Genomic DNA, 22,227 nt, shown 5'->3' on the forward strand with positions numbered 1-22,227 from the left:
ATTATTATATCTTGCAGTTATAAAAATAAACATATTGCCCGACTCTTATTGCACAATTCCAAGGGCCTAGATCCGAATTTGTGTTTTGCCCAAGAAGGGCACATCTAGGCCTTGAATTCCTACCATTTGGTTGTACTGGTGGAGACCATTTCACATGGAGCTCTGTGGAACTGATCTTTCGTACCCCAGGTGGGCCCAGCCTTCGGGGAGGTGCCTGGGCTGTCGTCACCGTCAGGGGGGAGCTGTGTAAACAGCCCCCCCTCGTACAGGCCTGCACAGAAAAACGATAGTCGCTGAATGGAACCAGGTTCCAGATGGTAGCTGACGTTTCGTGGCCTTCATAGGAAACACACGGCTGGATGTGCTCTACAGGAGCACAGGACAAAATATATTTCTCTACAGGACCAGAACGATTTGAAGGTGCAGTCCAGGTCAGTGTCACGGAGTCTGAGCTAATAGGAATGATATAACTTAAGTTCAAGTATCCGTCTGGGACCCCTGGTTCTGTCCTGTAGATGACAGCTGTGCTTCTGGTGGAGCCATGCACATTGGTGGTCTTGATGTCATAGGAGTATGAAGTGTATGGTGACAGGGCAGTGTCTACAAAGTACTGGGTATCTGAAATCACAAGAGCAAAATAAGAAGAAAATAGTTACAGTCCACCGATTGGTAAGAAATCATTTCTAATTATTTCTTTATTATACAACAACTACATAAACTAAACCAATCCTCTCTTTCGAATAAGAGTATGGTAAATATTTTAAAACTGAAATAAAGCAAATACTGATTATTTTTATCGTGTAGCATAATGTAAGAAAAGTGCCTTTTGTAATGAAGAATATTTAGAAGACTTTAAGCTCTTGCTTTGTTCTTTATATAATATAGTGATTGTCCTTTTTATAGAAGGTACATAGTATTTGGTGTGTGTGGTGTTTTTTTTTTTTTTTTCAATTCACTGAAACAGAAATAACCACCTTTCTACTATGTAAACTGTTTGCCTGTTAAACACTAATGCACTGGACCAAGGGTCAGCAAAGTCCCACATCTTTCACCTGGCCAACATCTTGACTAGAGCGTTTCGTGAATTTCTGACCCATGGAAACTGTGAAATTATAAATGTATGTTGTTACTACACACTGCTAAATTTTAGAGACATTTGCTATTAACAATGGGAAATTTACACAAGATAAGTCCTGGGTAAATGGGATTCCTAGACATAAAGGATTGCAAAGAGAGTGAGTAGAAAGAAGTTTAAAAAAAATGAAAAATAGATTAAGAAGTGGACACGATCAGGCATGTGCCTGGGACTTGCTATCCTTTAAGGGGACGACAGAAAGTGAACTGTAGGGTTGGGAAATGCCAGGGTACCTGCTGGCTGCTCTTTCATGGGCCTCTGTGTAAGGGGAGGAGGAGGGGGGGGCATATATCAATATGAAGATCCGGCATATTTAAATGCCTACAGATGAATAGTTAAGTATCCAGAGTCTGGTTTTCATCCACAGAGTTTCTTGGTTTTCTGAATGGTGAGGATGGTTCCTTGAGAGCCAGTTACCTTCTGTGTCTGGGACAAGATGATCCATCATCCTTGGGAAGGCCAAAGGTGGACCAAGGGACATGAACAACAAATCGCAGAAAGTCCCAAGCAATGGAAAGAGCCTAGGGGAGGCCGAGACGCTGGCTGTTCACAAGGACCTGACCAAGCTGGAAATAAACGTGTGTGTACTAGCTTCACGTATAGGAAAGACATGCCATGAGAATGCCAACACTTGAGATCTGGCCAGCCTCACCTCACAAATGAGCCAGCATCCTCTAAGCATTCTATAGAAGCAAAGGACCAGAGGGGAGCTCCCTTCCCCAAAATGCCACCATGGTAGTAGGGGGAAGGCAAGAACTGAAGAGTGGACGACAGGAGTGAAGGCCACAGATTAAATCTTCATGTCCTCCCAAAATTCCAATGCTAGAAACTGAAGTCCCAAGGTGATGGTAGTAAGGGATGGAAACTTTGGGATTAGGTTATGCGGGGAGACCATAAATGGAGTCAGGGCCCTTAAAAAGTGGCCAGAAAGATCTCTCCTCCCTTAGACCACATGAGGACACAGGAAGAGTTTGGCAATCTGCAACCCTGAAGAGGACCTTAGCAGAACCAGACCATGCTGGCACCTTGGACTTCCTCCAGAACTCCGACTAATACATTTCTGTTGTATACAAGCCACCCAGCCTGTTTGTTTATTTGTTTGTTTGAATAGCAGCCTGAATGGACTAAGACAGTGAACATCTGAGCAGAACTTCTGCTATATATGTCATCACAAATTCTTCATGAAAATATGTTGAGTATTGTACTAGAGTTTAATCAGGACACAGAAACCAAAGAGTAATTTTGGTTTACTTATCTATGTCCCCTTTCAATAATGAGAACTATTTATTCCTTCTATGTTTGTATTTCTAGTGGCTCATACAGTTCCTGGTCTGGAGTAAGCACTGAATACAATTTTATGGAATGCATAAGTGAATGAATGAAGAATTTTCCATATATACTTGATTTATTTTTCTAGGCAATAGTATTAACAGCCTTATAAAAACAATTGTTTTTTATCTTCTCTTTTTTCTTTCTTATCTCCTCCCTATAGTTTCCATTTCTCTCAGCGGGACCATCTTATCACTTGGTACCCTGATCCTTTGATGTAGTATGAAACAAATTATAATGATATTAAAGGTGGGGATGAATTCCCACAATTCACTAAGATATATCATTGTCTAAAACTCAAGTTAAACTATGTTAATGTCAACATAGTCATCCTGTAGTTTCCCTATGGAAGTATTTCCCTAGAGTGACATTTTAAGACTATCTCTGTACTTGTGGCATTCTAAAGGAGGAATGATTTAACTGTTTGTGAATTTGGTGGTGGAGGGGGGAAGCAAAGCATGCTCCAATCAGTCCATTGATTTTTTTTCTCTTTTCTAATCTATCTTCCTGCCGCAGAGAAAGTATATTCTCCAATCTGGCTTTCATCAGTAATAACGATGGTTTTTATTTTAAATTTCCATCTTCCTGATTCCGATATTTAATGCTTTTTTGGTTTCAAACTCAAGAAGGAAAAAGTATGATTTATGGGCCATCCCCTAAAACTTCAATACTATTGAAAGAATGCTATTTCCTGTGATATCTGTTCTCTTCACATCTATGACACAGAAAATACCTGTGGGCCACGGAGTTCAGGGCTGCAGGGGAGATGATATTAGGTGCTGATGATATATAACTCCCAATGCACTAACTTGACTTCTATACCTTTCTTTTCCACTTTTGAAAACTTATATACTAGGCAAATGAGTGAGATTTTATTTAGGGGAACCACTAATACCTTATTTTTTGATAAGTTGATTATTCAGCAACTTTAAAATTATTCCACCATTATTAGCATGTGATTACTAATCACAAATAATCTGCTAGCTCTAAAGATGATGGTACTCCAGCTGTCATGATCTTAGGTTGGAAACTGCTGAACCTACAGAATCCCATAGTCCACCTGACCAGCTAGGAAACAATTTTATTCTAACAAGGAATCCTACAATGGCCTCAACCCAATGATCAAACTTGCTTGGAAAACAACGCTATTAATTTTCTTTGAAAAGTTCAATGATTCCCCACCTATAATTCAAGTGCCTCTGCTTAACCAAAGATTTGTGTTCATCCCACTGAATATAAGAACTGCTCCCTTTTCATGTTACACGTGTTACCCACACACTGGAAACAGAATAATAAACATGAGGATGTTATTAGAATGAGACAAAGTTCTGACAGCATTAACCAATTGTTCTTACTGTTCAAATGCCATTATGCAGATAATTTTCACATCATTAATTAGAGTGATGGTCTGCAAATGCCAGAAGTAGCATTTTTTTAATGAAAAAACCTAACGTTTCAGGAAATAATACCTTGTTTAATAGAATGACACAAATCTCTGGTGAATAAGTACACATTACGTAAGAAATCATTATTTGGATTCTATACTCGTGCACTCATGAAAAGGAGCCAGAGTATTGTACTCACATGTAATGTTCTATAAAATAGATCACAGATTGTTACTATAGAAAACACACCTCTAGCTTGAAGGGTATAACTGAACTTTAATTTATTATTGAATTAAGTTGTATGGAAAATAGGGTGACCTTAATTTACCATTTCAGAAATAATTCAACCAAAGGTACTATCATCTTCAAAATCACTTTCAATATTTTTATAACTCACTCTACCCCTACCACAAAAGTTTACATTTCAGGACACCTGGATCATGCTGATATTTGGAAGAAAATAAACATTCTAGTAGCAGGTTTTTAGGGTGCTTTGCCAACGTGGCAGATGCAGACAGATGTTCATTTCCCTCTGCAATCTGCACCATGAAGTTCAGGGTTTCCATTAACTTCAGAGAAGACTTGCAGTGCTGAAGAGACATTTAGAGTTATCTGGAAGTGCTGGACATTATAATGTATTTGCAAGTCGTACAGAATTAGGTACAAAATTCTGTGCAAAAATCCTATGAAAATATATGCAAAATAAAACTGCATGCTACGCAGAAGTTTTAAAGCCAATCAAAATGTTAAATGAAAGCAACCTCCTAATCCTTTTGGGGAAGATTGTGGAACTTTGGTGTTCCCACATAGGTTTATATACTTTTCTAAGTAATGAAGTATGTTAAAGTCGAATTTAGAAAATTGGGTATTAAACAAAGAAAGCAAAATGGAAACTTAAATTGGCCTCACCCTTACAAAGTTTCTTAAACTTGCCTGTAGCTAAACATGACTAGAAGCAAATTATCAGAGAAGACAAACCTGTCTTCATCCTGTCTTTAGGGGAACTATATCTAAAACACCTCAGTAAATACTTTTAAAAACAATGTATCTCAACAACTTGATTTCTACAAGCTCCTTTAAAATGTTCATAAAAGATACAGATACAAAGATAGTGTTCACTGTTTACATCCTTTCTCTTTCAATTTAAGATCGTGTCATCTTCTGTCCACTTTGAGAATTTAAAAAGTTGAATCCATATAAAAGAAATGTTTGATAAATTTTCGGTAATCCTTACACCCAGAGAAAACTATAGATCGCTGTGTTTTAAGCCTTGCAGTAATTTTATATATTTTTGAGTTAAAATATAATTCATAGATTACCTTAAACAATACATCGTGAACATTTTTCTCATTCATTCATATGTAAACTAACACACCATATTAAGGCAATCATATTCTACAATTTACTTAACAATGTACCAGGATTCTATTATGCCATGTACCATAATTTATTGAAAGATTTCTGAATGTCTGAAGATTTCCAATATTTTGTTATTACAAATAGTGTTGGTTTGAAATTATTGTGATTAGGGGTCCATTTATAACTATCCAATTAAGATAAATTCCCTAAAGTAAACTTGCTGAGTCAAACAGTATCCAAAAGGATGAGGTCGTGCATACATGTTCACAATTTATCCTGCATGAAAAGTCGTACCAATGAACCCACACAGAAATGCTAGCAGTTCATGTAAGTTCCAGGTCATACACATCCTCATCCGTGCTGGATAGAGTCTTTTTTCTTTTCATCTTTGGGAATCTGATAAGCATTAAGGGCTTATCAAATAAAAGCTCAATCATTTTTATTGCGTTTGGTTGATTCCTAGTGAGATATGTAATTCTCTCTCTGCTTGAAGCACTCTGTGCTGCAAAGGGAACCACGACATTTATCCTGAATGACAAAGAACTGAACTAATGTATCAATTCTCAGAATAGTCTATCTTTCCATCACCAAACCTTTACACTCACTGTATGGGTATTGATCTTTAGTTGCGTAGATTTCCAAGCCGTCCCTGAATAAACTGTAAGTAAGCCAGTGGGCATTGGGAGAATCAGGTGGACTCCAGGAGAGATTGATAGCAGCAGAACTTTGAACCTGTCCTCTGGGTGGAGGTTGCTGGGATGGAGCTAAATTACAATGGAGAGAGCATTTATTTATTAGCATAGGCAATCAATAAGCACACAAGGAAACTGAAGTAAGATATCCAGCAAACAGACCTGATTCAGAATTACTTTATCAAGAAGACATGTGGTTTACCAAGACATTAATAAACAAAGGTTACGTATCACAAATTTCTAAAACAAAGCTTTCTTTCTGTAAACATAAAACACATTGTAGGTCAATGTAGCTGATATAAATATAGTCAGGGGGGAAAACCCACAGAAGCTTACATTAAGCACTTCTTTCTCTTTTTTTTTTTTTTTTTTTTTTTTTGCTGTTGGTGAGAAACCACCCAAGGATGAATAACACATTTTTGACTGAATTAATGGAAGAGTTGACACAAATAAGGTCCACCAGAACTTGAAATGTAAGTGGCATGATTTTTGGATTTTTTTAAAAGGAAGTTTTCCATTGCATTAAGCACAATGCCTCAGCTTCACAGGGCACCAAGTCAAAGAAAGGATAATAGTTGGTGATACAAACAGCTATGGCTGTTGCAGATGCTAAATAGGCTAAATATTAGCAAGAAACAGTTTCAATGTACTGTATGGCTACACCAGAACCTGCTAGAGATGCTATGATTGTTGAAGGAACATAATTGCGCTGTCAGGTGCACAAAAGCATCCGACTCACCACTTTAGTAATATTTTGTACAATATAAACATGTACCACGAAAACATGGTCTCTTCTCACCCTATGTTTTCCTTAGTTTCCCTATTATTGAGTGTAAGCCTTCATTTTTCCCTCCAGAATACATAAACATAAAGGGGAAAAAACAACGCCTAACTGTTTTATTTTCTTTTTTTTTTTTAAGGACAATTAACCACCCATTTATCTCTTCTGGGTTAGCAGAATGCATAATCCTCCATCCATTTAGAGAAGCACAGCAGAATCAGACTCTCTCAGTAAATAAGATCTCAAAGGAACAGGTGCTGTGTTACCTTGTTTTTAAACCATTAATATTTGGTCTAAGAAACTTCACAAAGTCCTGTACAGAAATGAGTCAACCAAATAATTATCGATATTTTTATATAAAATATCTTCAGTCACTAGGTAACTGTCAGGGTTTGAGGAGAAAAGAGAGAGCGTAGTAAAATTAAGTCATATGATAAAGAGTTTAATAAAGAAATTATTTTTAAAAGGGTGAGCAGAGAGTAAGCAGCACTCCAGGGTAAATTGACAGCTGAGCTCTTCTACTACCATTTCTCCAAAAATAAGACCTAGCCGGACCATTGGCTCTAATGCATCTTTTGGAGCAAAAATTAATGTAAGACATGGTATTATATGATATTACATTATATGATATCATACCCGGTATATTATGTTACATTATACCCAATATGATATGATATGATATTATAAAGACCCGGTCTTATTTTACTATAAGACCGGTCCTTACATTAATGTTTGTTCCAAAAGATGCATTAGAGCTGATTGTCCAGCTAGGTCTTATTTTCGGGGAAACACGGTACTTGCCTCAAGAGTCCTCAGAACTGCACCTCCTGCCCCCGTCTTCAGGACCGACTCAGCAGAAAGCCCTACTCCTGGCTGAGATTTATTACATTTGAAAAACACAAAATACAATCAACAAAGGGAAAAGGTCCAGGGGTGACATCCAGGGGAACCAGCCACAAGCTGCCAGCCACACAGAACGTGCTGAAGTCCCCCAGCAATACGCCAGGTGAACATGTGTGAAATGGTGCCAAGCAGGGAAGTCCATTAGAAAGTCAATGTCCACGGTTTGTATCAGAGGCTATTCTTATAGACAGCTTCTGTCTGTATGAACAGTCCCCCAAATTCCAGACTCCCAGAAGGAAAACAAGGGGTAAGCAGAAACCATTTGGTTAGACAAAATGTACGGGGCCCGTCCGATAAGCTTGAGCGATGGTGGGAACCCTCACAAAATCCAGGTTCCCAGATGCCAGTCAAAGGCCACCTTTGTGAGCAGGTCCTTCAAAGCTAAGCAGTCAGGCCTGCTATGGTAACTTTTTTCTATGCACTATCCTTAGCTGGAAAAGGCTCAGCACTCTGGAACAGAAAGGGCTGTATGAAAAGCGTCACTTGACGGGAGCTTAACCACGCACAGCACAATCCAGCCAGCTTAGGGCCACTCCTACACTGAGACGAGAAGCTGGGTGTTAAATATACTGACTTCCCTTTCCACTAGCCCTCCAGATGACGGGCAGGTTCCTGCTAGTAGCTGTAGCAAACTGAGTCAGAAGACAAGGGAGCCTGCTGATGCAGATCACACAGTCCTGGGGGTTAGAGTGGGTTAGGAGGGCATGGGGAAGGTGGGGAAGGTGGGGAAGGTGGGGAAGGTGGGGAAGGTGGGGAAGGTGGGGAAGGTGGGGAAGGTGGAGGAGGTGGGGATGGTGGGGAAGGTGGGGAAGGTGGGGAAGGTGGGGAAGGTGGGGAAGGTGGGGAAGGTGAGGAAGGTGGGGATGGTGGGGCTTCGCAAAGTTATCCTGCATACCAGGTAAGACTTTCAACTAAGCACTGTTACTAATCCATCAGCAGCCATGAGTGACACACTCCATTTTAAAGACATGATATAATCTAATAGTAACAATTTAAGAAAGCATTTCAAGAGCACTGACTTTGAAATATATAAAATTTCATAGGGGCTTCCTGCAGAGGCTTCCTGAAGACAATGTCTCTAATCCTGTGGCACATAACATTGATATCATATTTTTAAAGAAAAATATTCAAACTAGATACACTCTCGCTCTTCCCCTTTAATTTACCCTTTCTTTTTTTCCTTTGGAATTAATTGCGTTGTTATGTTAAAATTCTAACTGCTCATATGTTGATTTAGATCTAGGACAAGAGTTGTAACAATCTCAAGATGACACATGAAAAGAGCACTTTATATTTTTGAATTCATGGATTGGCCATGTTTGACATGGTCACTTTGAATGAACATTAACAGTGCATTTTGTGTTTCAGTGAATTTTCATTTAAGGCTCTTAAATCCTATTGTTCTTGCCGGAACCACAAAGATCATAAACTGCCTCATTTACAGCACTCTGAAACAGCCTTGCAATCCATGGCAATTTAATATTTTTTAGTGAACACTAGTGACCACATTTAAAACTCTGCATGTTATCTGGAACACAACAGATTTCAGGGTTAAAGCAATCAAAAGCGACCTTCGGACTATTTTCTAAGACAGTGAAATACTTTTAGGATGACTGAAAGAGAGAGAGAGATGTGTCAGTCCCATGTCAAAGGGTATCGAAAATGATGCGTATTAACATGAAAATTTCCTTGGCAACAAACACTCACACATGCAAACACACACAGGCTCTGTCAAACATTTAAAGTCGATTACGTGTTATGATCACCTCTAACCACAATCGCATCCAACTAAACAGTATAAATGACTAGTGCCGTTTGACATTTACATGAGAATTTTCAGAGACCTGAAGGTTTAGGTGGCTCAATCCCACGCTGAGAATAAATATGAAATGCTGGGCACAAGACAATTTGAACCCACCCTTTATGTGCTGCGATTTCTGAGAAAATGGTCACATATTAATCAAAATTGCCAAGAATGCGCTTTGCCTATGTCAGACGCTTGTTTAAGGAAGCAAAGCATAATACTGTGACTACATCCATCTGTTTCGGAGCCATGAGTTTTAATTTTGGCTTGGGTACCCATCTTGATTCTTACATCCAAGAATCATAAAGGGTTTCTTTGACAATAGGTACACATAAATAATATTTTCTAATGGGAAAACTATATTCTGTTTTAATATCTGAATGGGAAAGTAATTTCTCTCTCTCTCTCTCTCTCTCTCTCTCTCTCTCTCTCTCTCTCTCTCTCTCTCTCTTTCTCTCTTACACACACACACACACACACACACACCCCAAACTCATACGTCTAATTCCAGAAAGACACTGGAGAGCACATGGTCTAGCATGAAAGGACCAAGGAACAGAAATAACATGGTGGGATTATACTGTAGGTTGCCTGAATACATGGAGCAAATGTATGATGCTTTTCTTATTCAAATCCAAAATGAGATGATGAGGTAACATATGGCAATGATGGCTGGTGAGGCTCTAAACATCTACATTCTTTGTGGGAGTCTCATTCTGCTAAAAGAGGGACACTGAATGTGTGAACCATATTCTTAACAATATATGCAAGAGAAAACAATGATGAGAAGACGACTTATCTGGACCTGATTCTGCTCAACAGACGAGCATGGGGTTGGTTGGAAACAGTGAACAACTAGGAACATTTGACGAAACACTATGTGTGTGTGCGTGTGTGTGTGTGTGTGTGTGTGTGTATGTGTGTACCTCTCTCTCACGAAAGGCTGGGTGGATTGTGTCTGTGAAGAAAAGGGTCTAGACTCCCTCTATCTCTTTGCTTTGCCATTCCCTAGAAGGTTCTGTTTGTCTACATGGTCCCAAGTTGATGGCCACCGAATCCACATCCAATTCAGCATGAAAGGGAGAGATGGAGGGAATGCCCTGTGTCGCTGAGGGTACAACCCAGGACTGCCGCCCGTAACTTCTGCCCACACCATTTCAGCCAGAAGTTTAGTGACATGGCAAGACCTCACTTACTACAGGACAAATGTGGCCATGAACCCAGCTCTGAGTTCTATTAATAGAAAACGAGTGGGTGATGGTTACTGAAGACAACTTAAAACTGTCTTCCACAGATGAGATTAAAAAATAAAACAATGTCTAGACAATCATGAAATATTTAAAAAGAAAAAAGAGATTAGGGTGCTTCTAGGCAAGCCAGCAAGAAGAGTTTAGTGATAGGAAAATGGACAAATCATCAAAATAACTATTGCTGGAAGCTCTAAATCAAACATGGGCAGACAATAGAGAACATTTATTTTTCACAAAGCAGTAGAGCTTTGAATAGAACCCACAAAAATCTGTGGCCTTTCTGTGTGGTGTTGTTCCCATAATCCCCGTTCCATAGTCTAGTATATTAGATTTACCTGAGTAGGGCTGGCTATAAATGTCAGCAGGTTTGGTACCCTAGGGCACTAAATGACTTGATTTGGGATTGGGGACACGAATTCAGAGCTTTGTCTTCGAAAAGTGGCCGACTCATTTGGGAACAATGAGGAAAACACACAGATTTTCTAGCTTGAGAATGTGCTTTCAGCTGGGTTATATAGTGAACTAAGCAGAGAATTAACCAGGAGCTCCTGGGTCTGAGAAAGCCGTAGGAGACTGAGATCAGCCCCCGATAGTTCCTGGCTGACTGGGAAACTATGAGTAAAACCAAGTCAGTGAGAATGAAGTGGGTAAAACCAAGTCAGTGAGAATGAAGGCCAACGAAGAGTCGAGAACTAGTTACAACTCTGAAAACGTTCTGCCAACCATACACATACTGAATGGCAGAAGGTGCCTGGTCTGAAAGTGTTAAAGCATGAGCACTGCCCAAATCATTGGCTGATTCATATACAAGGATGACTCCTGGCAACCCAGGCACATTGCAATTAAAATAAAATAAAGGATCAGAGACATCAGCAGCTGTACACTACAATACAGTTTGCACCATTTAAGTCTATGCAAATCACACACACACAAATCTAACAACTTAAGTGTCTTCAACATAATATTATAACAGACTCAAAGAAACTGTGAGCCAGACTCATGCAAAAGACAATCAACAGAAATAGATTTTGAATGGTCCCCAATATTGAGTGTAGCAAAAAAACAGTAAACTTGAAGATAATGCAATATGATTTCTCCAATCCACAGGAAAGAGGAAGAAAAAAAAAAGATGGAGCAAAAATGTACAGAGCCTCAGAGCCCTGTGAGAAAATGTCAGGTGTACCATGCACCAACATATGTGTAACGGGATCTCCCAAAGGAGAAGAAAGACAGAGAAAGGGGCAGAAAATAAAACTGTGGTTGCCAGGGGCTGGGAGGAATGGGGACATTAATGTTTGATGGGTACAGAGCTTCAGTTTCACAAGAAGAAAAGAGTCATCTCCAACGATACTCTCGTGTGTATTAAACTCTAACAGCGACGGCTGCACAACATTGGGAATATATTTAATATCACTGACCTGTGCATTTTAAAATGGTCAAGATGGCAAATTGTGTTATGCATATTTTATAATAGAAGTATATTTATACTTAAAAGTTAAGTATAGTTATACGTAAATATTGAAAAATATGTATACTTAAAAAAAGGAGAGGTATAAGAGCGTCTCTGATAAGTAGGGATAAAGTAAATGTTTAGGATAAAAAGATGTATAAGCAAGGATAAAAATAATAGTGAGTAGAGTATCAAGAAAACTTATACACAAATGCGCTATATGAATAGTTAAAAAAGACATACATGCGAAAACATATGTATCATTAAAAAGTTACCTTAGAGACTACACACACACACACACACACACACCGTGTTTCCATGAAAATAAGACCTAGCCAGACAATCAGCTCTGCTGCGTCTTTTGGAGCAAAAATTAATATAAGACCCGGTCTTATTTTACTATAAGACTGGGTATAATATAATATAATATAATATAATATAATATAATATAATATAATATAATATAAAATACCTGGTCTTATATTAATTTTTGCTCCAAAAGACGCATTGGAGCTGATTGGCTGGCTAGGTCTTATTTTCGGGAAAACATGGTATATATTAAGTTCATAGCCAGAGGTTTAGGGCAAACTGCAATATCATTCACTAGGAAAGTATACAGAAAGCAGAACTATTAAATATTTGTTTTCCTTCTGTTTCTGCTAAGAAGGAGAACGACTATCATTTTGCAAGAATGAAACAGATAGTGATAGGAAAGGAGTGTATCACACGAGGGAGCACGTTATCAGAGAGGGCCTCACTACTTTATTTGAAATCAAATCAAGTCTCCTGCACTCAGAAAATTATATCTTAGGATTCCTACCCCAACTCCCCACCAAAAGAAAAAGAAAAAGAGAGACAGAGAGAGACAGAGAGAGAGAGAGAGAGAGAGAGAGAGAGAGAGAGAGAGAGAAATAACAGATGCTATTGTTAAACTATCATCGATGGTCTCTAAGGAAATGGAAAAGATAATCATTAGAAGCCCACAGTACCCAAACTGTGCAGAAGAACACCATAAAACATTCTAATTTCCAAGGCAAACACATTCTTGACATCTGCTGGACAGAGAGAAAAATACTAGGCCGAGGTAGTTCACAGTTTCAACAATAGATAGCACTCCATTCCTTTCAATAACATCGTATCTTGGTGAAGCCGGTGGTTCAGGCTGTTGCTAGGATAAAAAGCAAGAAGCATGTGAAAATCAAGAAGGACCAGAAGAGAAAGCAGGCTCCCTTCACACTTGCTCCACAGTTAGCACTTCCTGGTGCCCCCTTTCATTGTCAGTGTGTCCATCACTGTTGCTGATTAAGTTCTGAGGTCCATGGAAAGCAGGGATCCTGTCTACTATTTTTTGTTTGTTTTCAATGAATTACCTCTGCTGATATTGAGCTTCTCCCTTGGCAGTTTTGTAAATTCTGTGCAACACAAACCTAAAACAGTAGCAGCAACCGTCACCACAGATGCTTGAAGGAACGTGTTCAATACGAAGGATCATGGCGTTAAAGAGACAGAAAATTAAAACGAGTTATATCCAGGGAAGAAGAAGAATTACAAATACAAAAGTTGGGTTTTGTTTTCATTTTTTGTTTTTTTTAATAACTGACTATTGGATGTATTTGGAAACACCAAGAATGTGTAGCACAGAGAAGGAAAGACATAACTTAGAAGTCAGCATCCTCCACTATTAAAAAATGTAGGCCAGGTTTCCAGCGACCAGACTATCCGGTTTTGCCCGAGGTATAATTCCTAGACTGTGTCTCAGGCGCAAGAATAGGTAGCAAAAAGTGGAGCTGATGCCAACATTTTCACACAAAATCCGTGACAGAACCGATCAGAAATTGCTAAGATACGGTATGTTATCTGTAAGGCTGTCACAATTCGATTTAAATGATGATGTACAACTGATATCCAAAGGAATATACTAGAATTTCGGTTGCACACAAATCAATCAATTCTATAGCTAATCAATGAATGATAAATATTAATTAAGTGTGTAGTGAAAGCCAGAGTTGTGTTTAGACTGTGTTTACATACAGGTAATGATGAATGCAGATCCTTTCTCAAGGGTAGCATTCATACCTGCAGTTTTACTTACACTAAAATCCAGAAATACCAGTGAAGCCCAGGATATTGATGAGAAACTACACAGGTACCAAATCTAAATCTGTCTTGCTAACCATTAGCTACACCCTGCCTTTCACTACTTCAGAATCTAGTCCACTTGCTGTAGAGTCTGCTATCCCATTACTCTTCTCTCTTCCTTAAATGCAAGGTCCCAGGCATGTTTGTTTAGGATCACGTGTCCTGACTCGCAGCATTCCCCAGCATGGAGACTCACGAGAGTCTCAGGGCACCACGAGGGGGACACGCATTGTGTCATCTGTTGCAGAGGGCTCTTTACCCTCTTTACCACATGCATTCAGCAGGCCTTTATGAATTCTGGAAAAGGTAAGGATAGAGGATCTTGAAGTAAATATAAAGAAATCATCAATACGTCATGATTTGTAGGACTGCATGGGACCTTGTGAAGTCTATTCAATGAACTGGAAAATGGTGTTGAGAAGTCAAAAGACACTCGGATGAAGTCTTTCGCTTCCGGGAGTTAAAAGTACAAGTGTGAGAGTTGTTTCAACAACAAATGCAAGTGAAAACAGAAAGACAGAAACAGAACGTGTCAAATGTAAGAGTTAGTAATATGATGTCATAAATAATGATAATGATAATTGCTATCATATCAATAAACAAATAATGGTAGCGTAGTGCCATTAACATTTTGAGGGCTGGAAGGACATAAACCTCATCATAAATAAGTATAAATCTTCCATTTGTTATAGAAAATTGCCTGGAAATGTTGTGTGTTGGCATAGCCAATTATTTCGGCTTAACCGGTAACATCTCAATTGTCCCCCGGAAAGTCACGGGTGCTAGTCATCGGGAACACCAGGATTCTGGTTACCGTCCTACCAATCCAACACATCATTGCAAATGTCCCACGACTAATATAATCATATCACCCTTTTCAATGATCTAACTAAGTGAAAAGAACACAACTTTCATCAGTGTAATTTTTTCTTTGTTTTTCATTTCTCACCTACATTCCTCACATGGCACCTAAGCCTTTCCAATGGGCTCTCAGTGGGCTCTTGACTCTGTGTGACGTATTTTAGCACACCAGCATTGGGCGGAGTTCACTTACTTTGGCTGCAGCCCAGCGGATTGGCGGTGTCCAAGTGGCTAGCCCTGGGAATGCAGGCATCGCACTTGAAGCCGGTGACAAATCGTTTACAGAAACACTGGCCCGTGACCAAGTGACAGGTCTCATTCAAGGCTCCTGAGAGATGACAATTGCAAGGCTGACATCTGAAAACGAGACAAATAAACCGTCAAAGCGACTCACACTTTGATTATAATTCACAGTATAAGTCTCTTCTATGGACAACACTGTAGAGTAAGATGGTCCGTTGTAGCCAATATACTAAAAAGGAGGCTTGAGTCAAACAAACATGAAGTACAACGAAACAGAAAAACATCTTTACCAAAATGCTGCGCCCAACAGAACCTTCTGAAGAAGCCTTCTTTCTCTTTGTAAACTAATTAATGGCGAAAAGGCATTATATACATGCCAGAACACGTCGTATGGATTATGTTGAATACTGGTTGTTCAATTAAGAAAACTGTACATTTTGCTTTATCACAAAAGCAGGTATCCTAACAGCTAAAAATTAAGAACAGATAACCATAAAATCATAGTTTCAAGTATCTATCAAGTTGTGAATAGAAAATGGATGTAATAACCATTGCTTTCCCTAAAAATCTTGAAATTCTGAAAATCTGAATTCACAAAGATGAAATTTCACTAAGAAAACCGTTTGAGAAAGACCTGTTTCAATACTGACAATGCCTTAATATGTATCACATTCCATTTTCAGTTTTATGCAATAAACTTACTTAACAAGAATGGCTAGAGAATAGAGCATTATTCAGACCTATGAAAAGATGCTAGTGATTTACATATAATAAGAGAATTTCAACTTAAAATTTCTTTGACCCCCAAGTGGCTTGTAAAAATCACTGTCTATGAAGAAACCAAAACTTGTTCCTTCAGAGTGAAGTTTTCAAACTCTCACTGATTAGGCCAAAGTCGCTGATTAGGATAAGCCATTTCGGCGCCCTGAAGTATTTGAGGAGCAAAAACAGCACTTGAGAGACATCCACTCACCTTTAACAGGGACTTTCTCTAGAATACATTTAATAACAACATTATAGATTCACTTATATTTTCTAATAAAGATGCTGGATGGAAGAGTTACTTGATCCCACAGCAATGTTTATGGTGTGATCTCTTGGGTCATCATTCAACACCCTTAAAAAGGCTGATAAAAGCTAAGGCTGCTAAATAAACTGCAAATTTGTTTTATGGGCTAATATCACCTAGGGAATGCAGAAAGTACAGTTTCCCTTGAAAACCGTAGTTTGCCCTTTTCACGTCACGATAAAAGGACATTTTTCTCCTACAGACAAACTACAGTAAGTCCTGTATGTACAGACATTCCATCAGAACTCCATTTTAAATAGATGTTTTCTTAGGTCACTTAAGTATTAGAGCTGAAGAAAATTATACATTGAAATTAAAATGGAACGATAGAAGAAACAAAATATCTAATTTGCTCTTAAGTTCATTATATGCTATTACTTAGAGTATATTGTGTGCAGGCTTTTCATGTCATATCGGAGAGAATATCCAGTAAGAGGCAAGCTTCTGCCAATGCACATATTTATTAGCATACCACTCATGAATAAGTGTCTCTTGTGTATTTCAGTTTTTATTACCATTCACTCATGAGACAATCACACTTATTTTACATACAGTACATTTAGAGTAACAGTTTCCAGTGTATAATTCCTTTCCTTGATGCTGTTCTATTTCCTTCCAGCTACACTCTTAACTCTAAGTCAGCTCTGTCAATATCCGTGGGGTATTAAGTTCTGAATGCAAATGGAATAAATAAATCACTTCTTAGGAAAGCATGCAGTGTTTGGAGTAATTAAATGTGACTATTCCTGGTTTTACAGTCTCTTATCCCAGCCATTGTTCTATCTAACTTATATGACTTGTTATAATTGCTTGACTTCAGTAAGAGAGAAATTTATGTGAATGAAGTTCACAGGAGACTTTCCTGAATATTATAGTTTGTTTCTGGCCCAAAGGACAGTGGGGATAATTTTCTAATTAAGGCTTAAGTAAAATGATTCCTGTAAATTTCCCAGGCACTCAAATATAATTTTTAAACATTTCCAAGACTCTTTAGCAAATAAGCTACAAGTTTGATGTCATTTTACAAGTTATCACTTCTCAAGAGTACCTCCTAAGTGAAATATGTTTCACGTTTATTAAAACAGAATTATATGTAATAAAGGAAAAGACATTTTAAGCTTAGAAAGAGAAACACCAAACTAAGATGAATTGTGATATTGATTTTGTCAGGATAAATGGTTTTTGTAATATTAATATAAAGAAACCTTTATTACACTGACTCTCTTGGTACAGCCAGAGCTTCTCCAGCAATCTGTTTAAAATCTTCATTTTTCATCCTTATGGGAAAACCTCACTTGCTAAATGGATTTCATAAAGCGTAATCTGTCAAGATTTATATAGATAAACAATTTGTGATGTTTATTGACCAGTTCATTATGGTAAACAAAACAGGAGTAAAGCGTCGCTAATCTCTGTCAGCACTCCACCGTTATATAGTTCTGCTTCGGCCTCCGTGTCTACTGGACGCAGTGGGAAAGAATCAGTTGCCACCTCTCTTAAATCACAAATCTCACCTATTTTACTTTCCAGAGAACATCTTAAAGTTGAACAAACAATGAGAGAGTTACCCTACTTATTACTGCTGCAGAAACATCACTATTAATGAAGGGTGTTTTGTGCATTGTCACAAACTTCAGCCTCTGAGGGAGAGCTACTGCAGGAGGACTGGGGCCATGTTCTAGGGTGGAGGTCACTTTACTGATATCTCCTTTCTCTCTGGGGCCTCAACTCATGGGTATCACCAGAATGATTCAAATGTGTTGAATAGTGTAAAAAAACATTCAGTGAGGGTCAGTTATGTTCCAGGGCTGGAACAAGCACCAACGACATACATACTTTGTAGTCCTTTCCTCACAGCCTACTGACGGCATCTGGATTTTCATGCAACTGGAATCAGAACCACAGGAGAGGAATTTGGGGCTCGGAGATCCTCTTTGTGTGAGCCGAAAGGCGTACTCACGTGGCTTGTGGGAGAGGAAGTGAGTGGCATTGTCTCATCTAGGAGGGAGGGGAGAGCAGTGTCCAAATCACCCCTTCTGCTGACGGCTAGCCAGACATGAATAAAGGGACGCAAAAGAACTGGACATGAGCTGTGACCCCCTTGCATCCAGATAACAGGGTGGCATTCGAGTCCAGGGAGGTGACATGTCTGTCACCTAGAAAAGGGCTTGCTCAATATTCTCCCTTGTTGACACTCCACAGGGAGCACGGACTATGCCCCCATGTTACTCACCAAGACCAACTATTTGTCAGAAATAAGAACCCCAGAAGATTCACTAGATTAATAATATCATACGTGTTTAGATGGAGAAGAAGCCCTACTGTCACTCTCCTTAACTCCTCATTACAGCAGCGTCATGATTTGGAGGTACGATAGCAGATTCAAATTCTTAAAGTGCTCGCGGGAAGAAGACATTTATCCTCTGTGGCCTCAAGAAGGCAGAAGTAGACTAGGCAAGAAGGTCACAGGAATCATATTTTTGCTCAACATGAAGACTGCATTTCTAATTGTTTTTTTTTTTCAGAATTAGAGTTGTTTCAAATAAATATGAACTGCTTCATGACACAATAAACTCTTTCTACTTCCATGTTTTTGAGCAGAAGCTAAATGACCAGTTATTCTGAAAAGGTGATTTATGCAGAGAAACAGATATACGGTTGAGTTTACCCCAAATTACTTTTAAGGTTCTTTCCATATCTAAAAATCTCCGATTCTATGACGCTTGCAGAGATTACGTAACTTGCCCAAGGCAACAGCATATCTGGCTGCTGGGTCAGCAACCATTACTTATGAAAGACTAGGCAGTAAATCATTAAGGCTTCAGCTCTGCAGTAGTAGCAGGAAACTAGCCATAGACAGTATGTAAAGAACGAATACTGCTGGGCTCCAATAAAACTTGATTCCCATAAATGGGTGGCAGCCAACTATGGCCTGCAGGCCACAGTTCATTGAACCCCGCCCGGTACAGTAGGTTGAATTCTGGCCCCCAGCGATGACAAAGTTCTCATATCTTGAATTTGTGAGTAAGTTACACCTAACGTGGTAAAAGAACATTTGCTGATGTGCTTAAGGATTTTGCAAGAGAGAGAAGATCCTGTCTTATCCAAGCGCGTCCATTGTAATCACAAGGCTCCTCCCAGGAGTAAGGCAAGAAGGTGATGGTTGGAGAGAAACGACCTCAGAAGAGAGAAAACACTGCTCTGCCGGCTTTGAGGATGAGGAGGGAGCCACGAGCTAGGGATGCAGGCAGCCTCTGGAGCCGTCAAAGCAAGGAAATGGATTTTCTCCTGGAGAGGCCAGAAGAAACACAAGCCTGCTGACACCGTGACTGTAGCCCAATGGAACAAATGTAGGATTGCTGACCTCCACATCTGGAAGATAATACATTCGTGTTGTTTCAGCCACTGTCTTTGCAGTAATGTATTAACTTCAGTGACAGGAAACCAATATGCCTGGTACAGCAGAAAAGCAGTAACTGGACTCTAGATATCCCGATGTCCAACCTTGTGCTATTCCTATTACAACACATTCACTAAATGCTACTAATTTATAAAAACTGACATTTCTCACAGAATCATATCTAATCTACGTTAAGGGAACTCATATTGTTTAGTGGTCACAGTAGATTGCAAAAATGACCGCAGTTCTTCATCTCTTTCTTTATACAGGTCCTTTGCGACTAAGAAAAAGGAGAGTCTATTTCCCCACCGCTGAATATGGGTGGGCCTGTGACTTGCTCCGACCAATAGCAGAAGGCTACGAGGACACTCTGCCACTCCCAAGCGTAGGACCCAAGCTCCTGCTCGTTCTGGGAACTCTGCCACCACCTTGTGGGCTGGCTCCCAGGTGGGCCCACGACCTGCTCCCCTCAGACGCCAGCAAGGTATCTGACTCTATGAGGCACACTCCCCAGTGTTCTCACGATCACACCATGGAAGTTGACGTGCAAGTTTTCTGCTTCCATTTGTAGCCATTGATCTGGTTCTCAGAGAAAAGACCCATTGACATCCATTGGAAACACGCACGTGGAAGGATAAGCAGACCAAATCTGTACCTTAGTGTTTGAATGGAGCAAGGCTGCAGTGCAACCAAACGTGATCTCATCACAGGGGAATTTTAGTCTATGTTTCAGAACTCAGAGCCCTGAGATTTCCCAGCCAGCCTAGACCCCGATTCTCTACCACATGAGGAAAATTGCAACCACCGCATGTGTGTCAGCTGGTAACAGACAAGCAATGACACATCTAGCCCCTTGAGGCTTCAAAAAAGATAAAAATAGAACTAAGAAATATAGAGAGAAGATGTCATTAGGGAAGAAACCTTGGAGGGTGGGGGGAGGAGATGTGTGGCTGTTATATAAGACAAACAGTGGTACAGCAGATAAACCGGAGCAGTCATAGGGGCTGTGGGAAGGAGGAATCGTAGTTACAGGTCAACTTGAGGACAGTGCCGGGAAGTGCAGGGAGTCACATACAGGTATAACTTCCAATGGAGACGAACACAACGTGGCCCATTTTTGTCTCATTGTTTTGGGTTTAGACAAATACAATATACTTTTTTTTTTTTTTTTTTTGCTTCATTGATTTTCCGGTGGGCATACTTTTTTTGCTTCATTGTTTTCGATACTGATTAAATCATGTTTGCTTTATGTGTCAGAGGGAAATGAAGTGATTTTTACACTTGGATCAGCTTTTTAAAATGCAGGCCCTCTTTTCATGATAGGTAACTTCTGAAGAATGAACCAGAAGTTTGGATGAAAACAGGCAAATGATTTTGCAGCTTGTTATTTTTGTGTTGGGTGCAATTTTGTTGTTACTGCTGTGGTTTAGGGTCAGAGCCTCTTTCATTTTATTTATTTTGCCCTTGGGAGTATAAAAATAGGTTAAAAACTAATCCAAGAGAAAAATACGACCAACATAGCTGTGTACATTAAAGAGAACACGAAGAAGGGGAAGGGAGATGTGTGAACTTCAAGGGGCAGTTAAACAGGATCCCATGAATATATGAATGGAAATAGCAGATAAGGAAATCAATTTATTTTCCAAATTGATGAAGAGATACCATGACACATGTATATTCTCCTTGTTAACCAACAAAGTACTTATAATCTATTGTAGAGTTTTGGGAATTAATGAAATAAATTTATATTTGTAAGCACCCACCACAGTACCCAGTTCAAGGTACATTCAATTAATTTTAGCTGAAGTTCTTTCTTTTTTAAAAATTTTTACATGAGGGCATAAATGGTTATTTTCCTGCATTGCATGTCTGTATACATTCAGACTAGGAGTGCTTTTCTTTTTTCCTTCAGAAAACAAAAATTCCTTATACTAGATGGAATCCTATATATTTTAGCCATCTTTTTACACATTTTCAAAATAGTCATCGTTCGTATATAGTCACAGTAACTACCAGAAATCAACAAAGAGATTTCCAAATCATTCAGGAAAGGAATGACAAACATAAAAAGAATAAACTCCATTTTTATCTCTTCTCAGTGATGAGCAAAAGTCTGAACTCCGGCCATTCTCACTGTCACATTTTGAAATATCTTTCTCTATGACCTTATGGGCTTGAGCACATCTTCTCTAACAATGTTCAATGTTAGAGTGAAAAGTGGCAATAGTATCCGTCAGTGGGATGGAAGGGTCAACTCAAGGCACAGCCATTCCATACAATGGATTTAACAAGGTACAAATCCTGCTGATTCTCTTGCCCCCTATGGTCATGGGAGGCGTTACTCCTTCTAGTCATTTCACAGAAGCTGTGTTTTATATGGTGGCTCCAGCTGTCCATAGCTCTGTTCAGTGGCAGCCTATGCTCAGC

At 39.2% G+C, this 22,227-nt stretch overlaps 1 protein-coding gene across 1 annotated transcript in view; it reads right to left on the bottom strand.

The window, feature by feature from the left end:
• USH2A (usherin) overlaps window positions 1-22,227 on the bottom strand; it is a gene marked incomplete at both ends in the record, with an annotated part of 554,530 nt that overhangs the window by 401,501 nt on the left and 130,802 nt on the right. The window contains 3 exons of the mRNA XM_081039194.1: window positions 124-618; window positions 5,814-5,972; window positions 15,282-15,445. Of these exons, the coding sequence (XP_080895320.1) occupies window positions 124-618; window positions 5,814-5,972; window positions 15,282-15,445 (818 nt within the window). The remainder of the gene's footprint in view (window positions 1-123; window positions 619-5,813; window positions 5,973-15,281; window positions 15,446-22,227) is intronic.

Source organism: Rhinolophus hipposideros (assembly GCF_964194185.1).
Source record: "Rhinolophus hipposideros genome assembly, chromosome: 26".
Lineage (NCBI taxonomy): Eukaryota > Metazoa > Chordata > Mammalia > Chiroptera > Rhinolophidae > Rhinolophus > Rhinolophus hipposideros.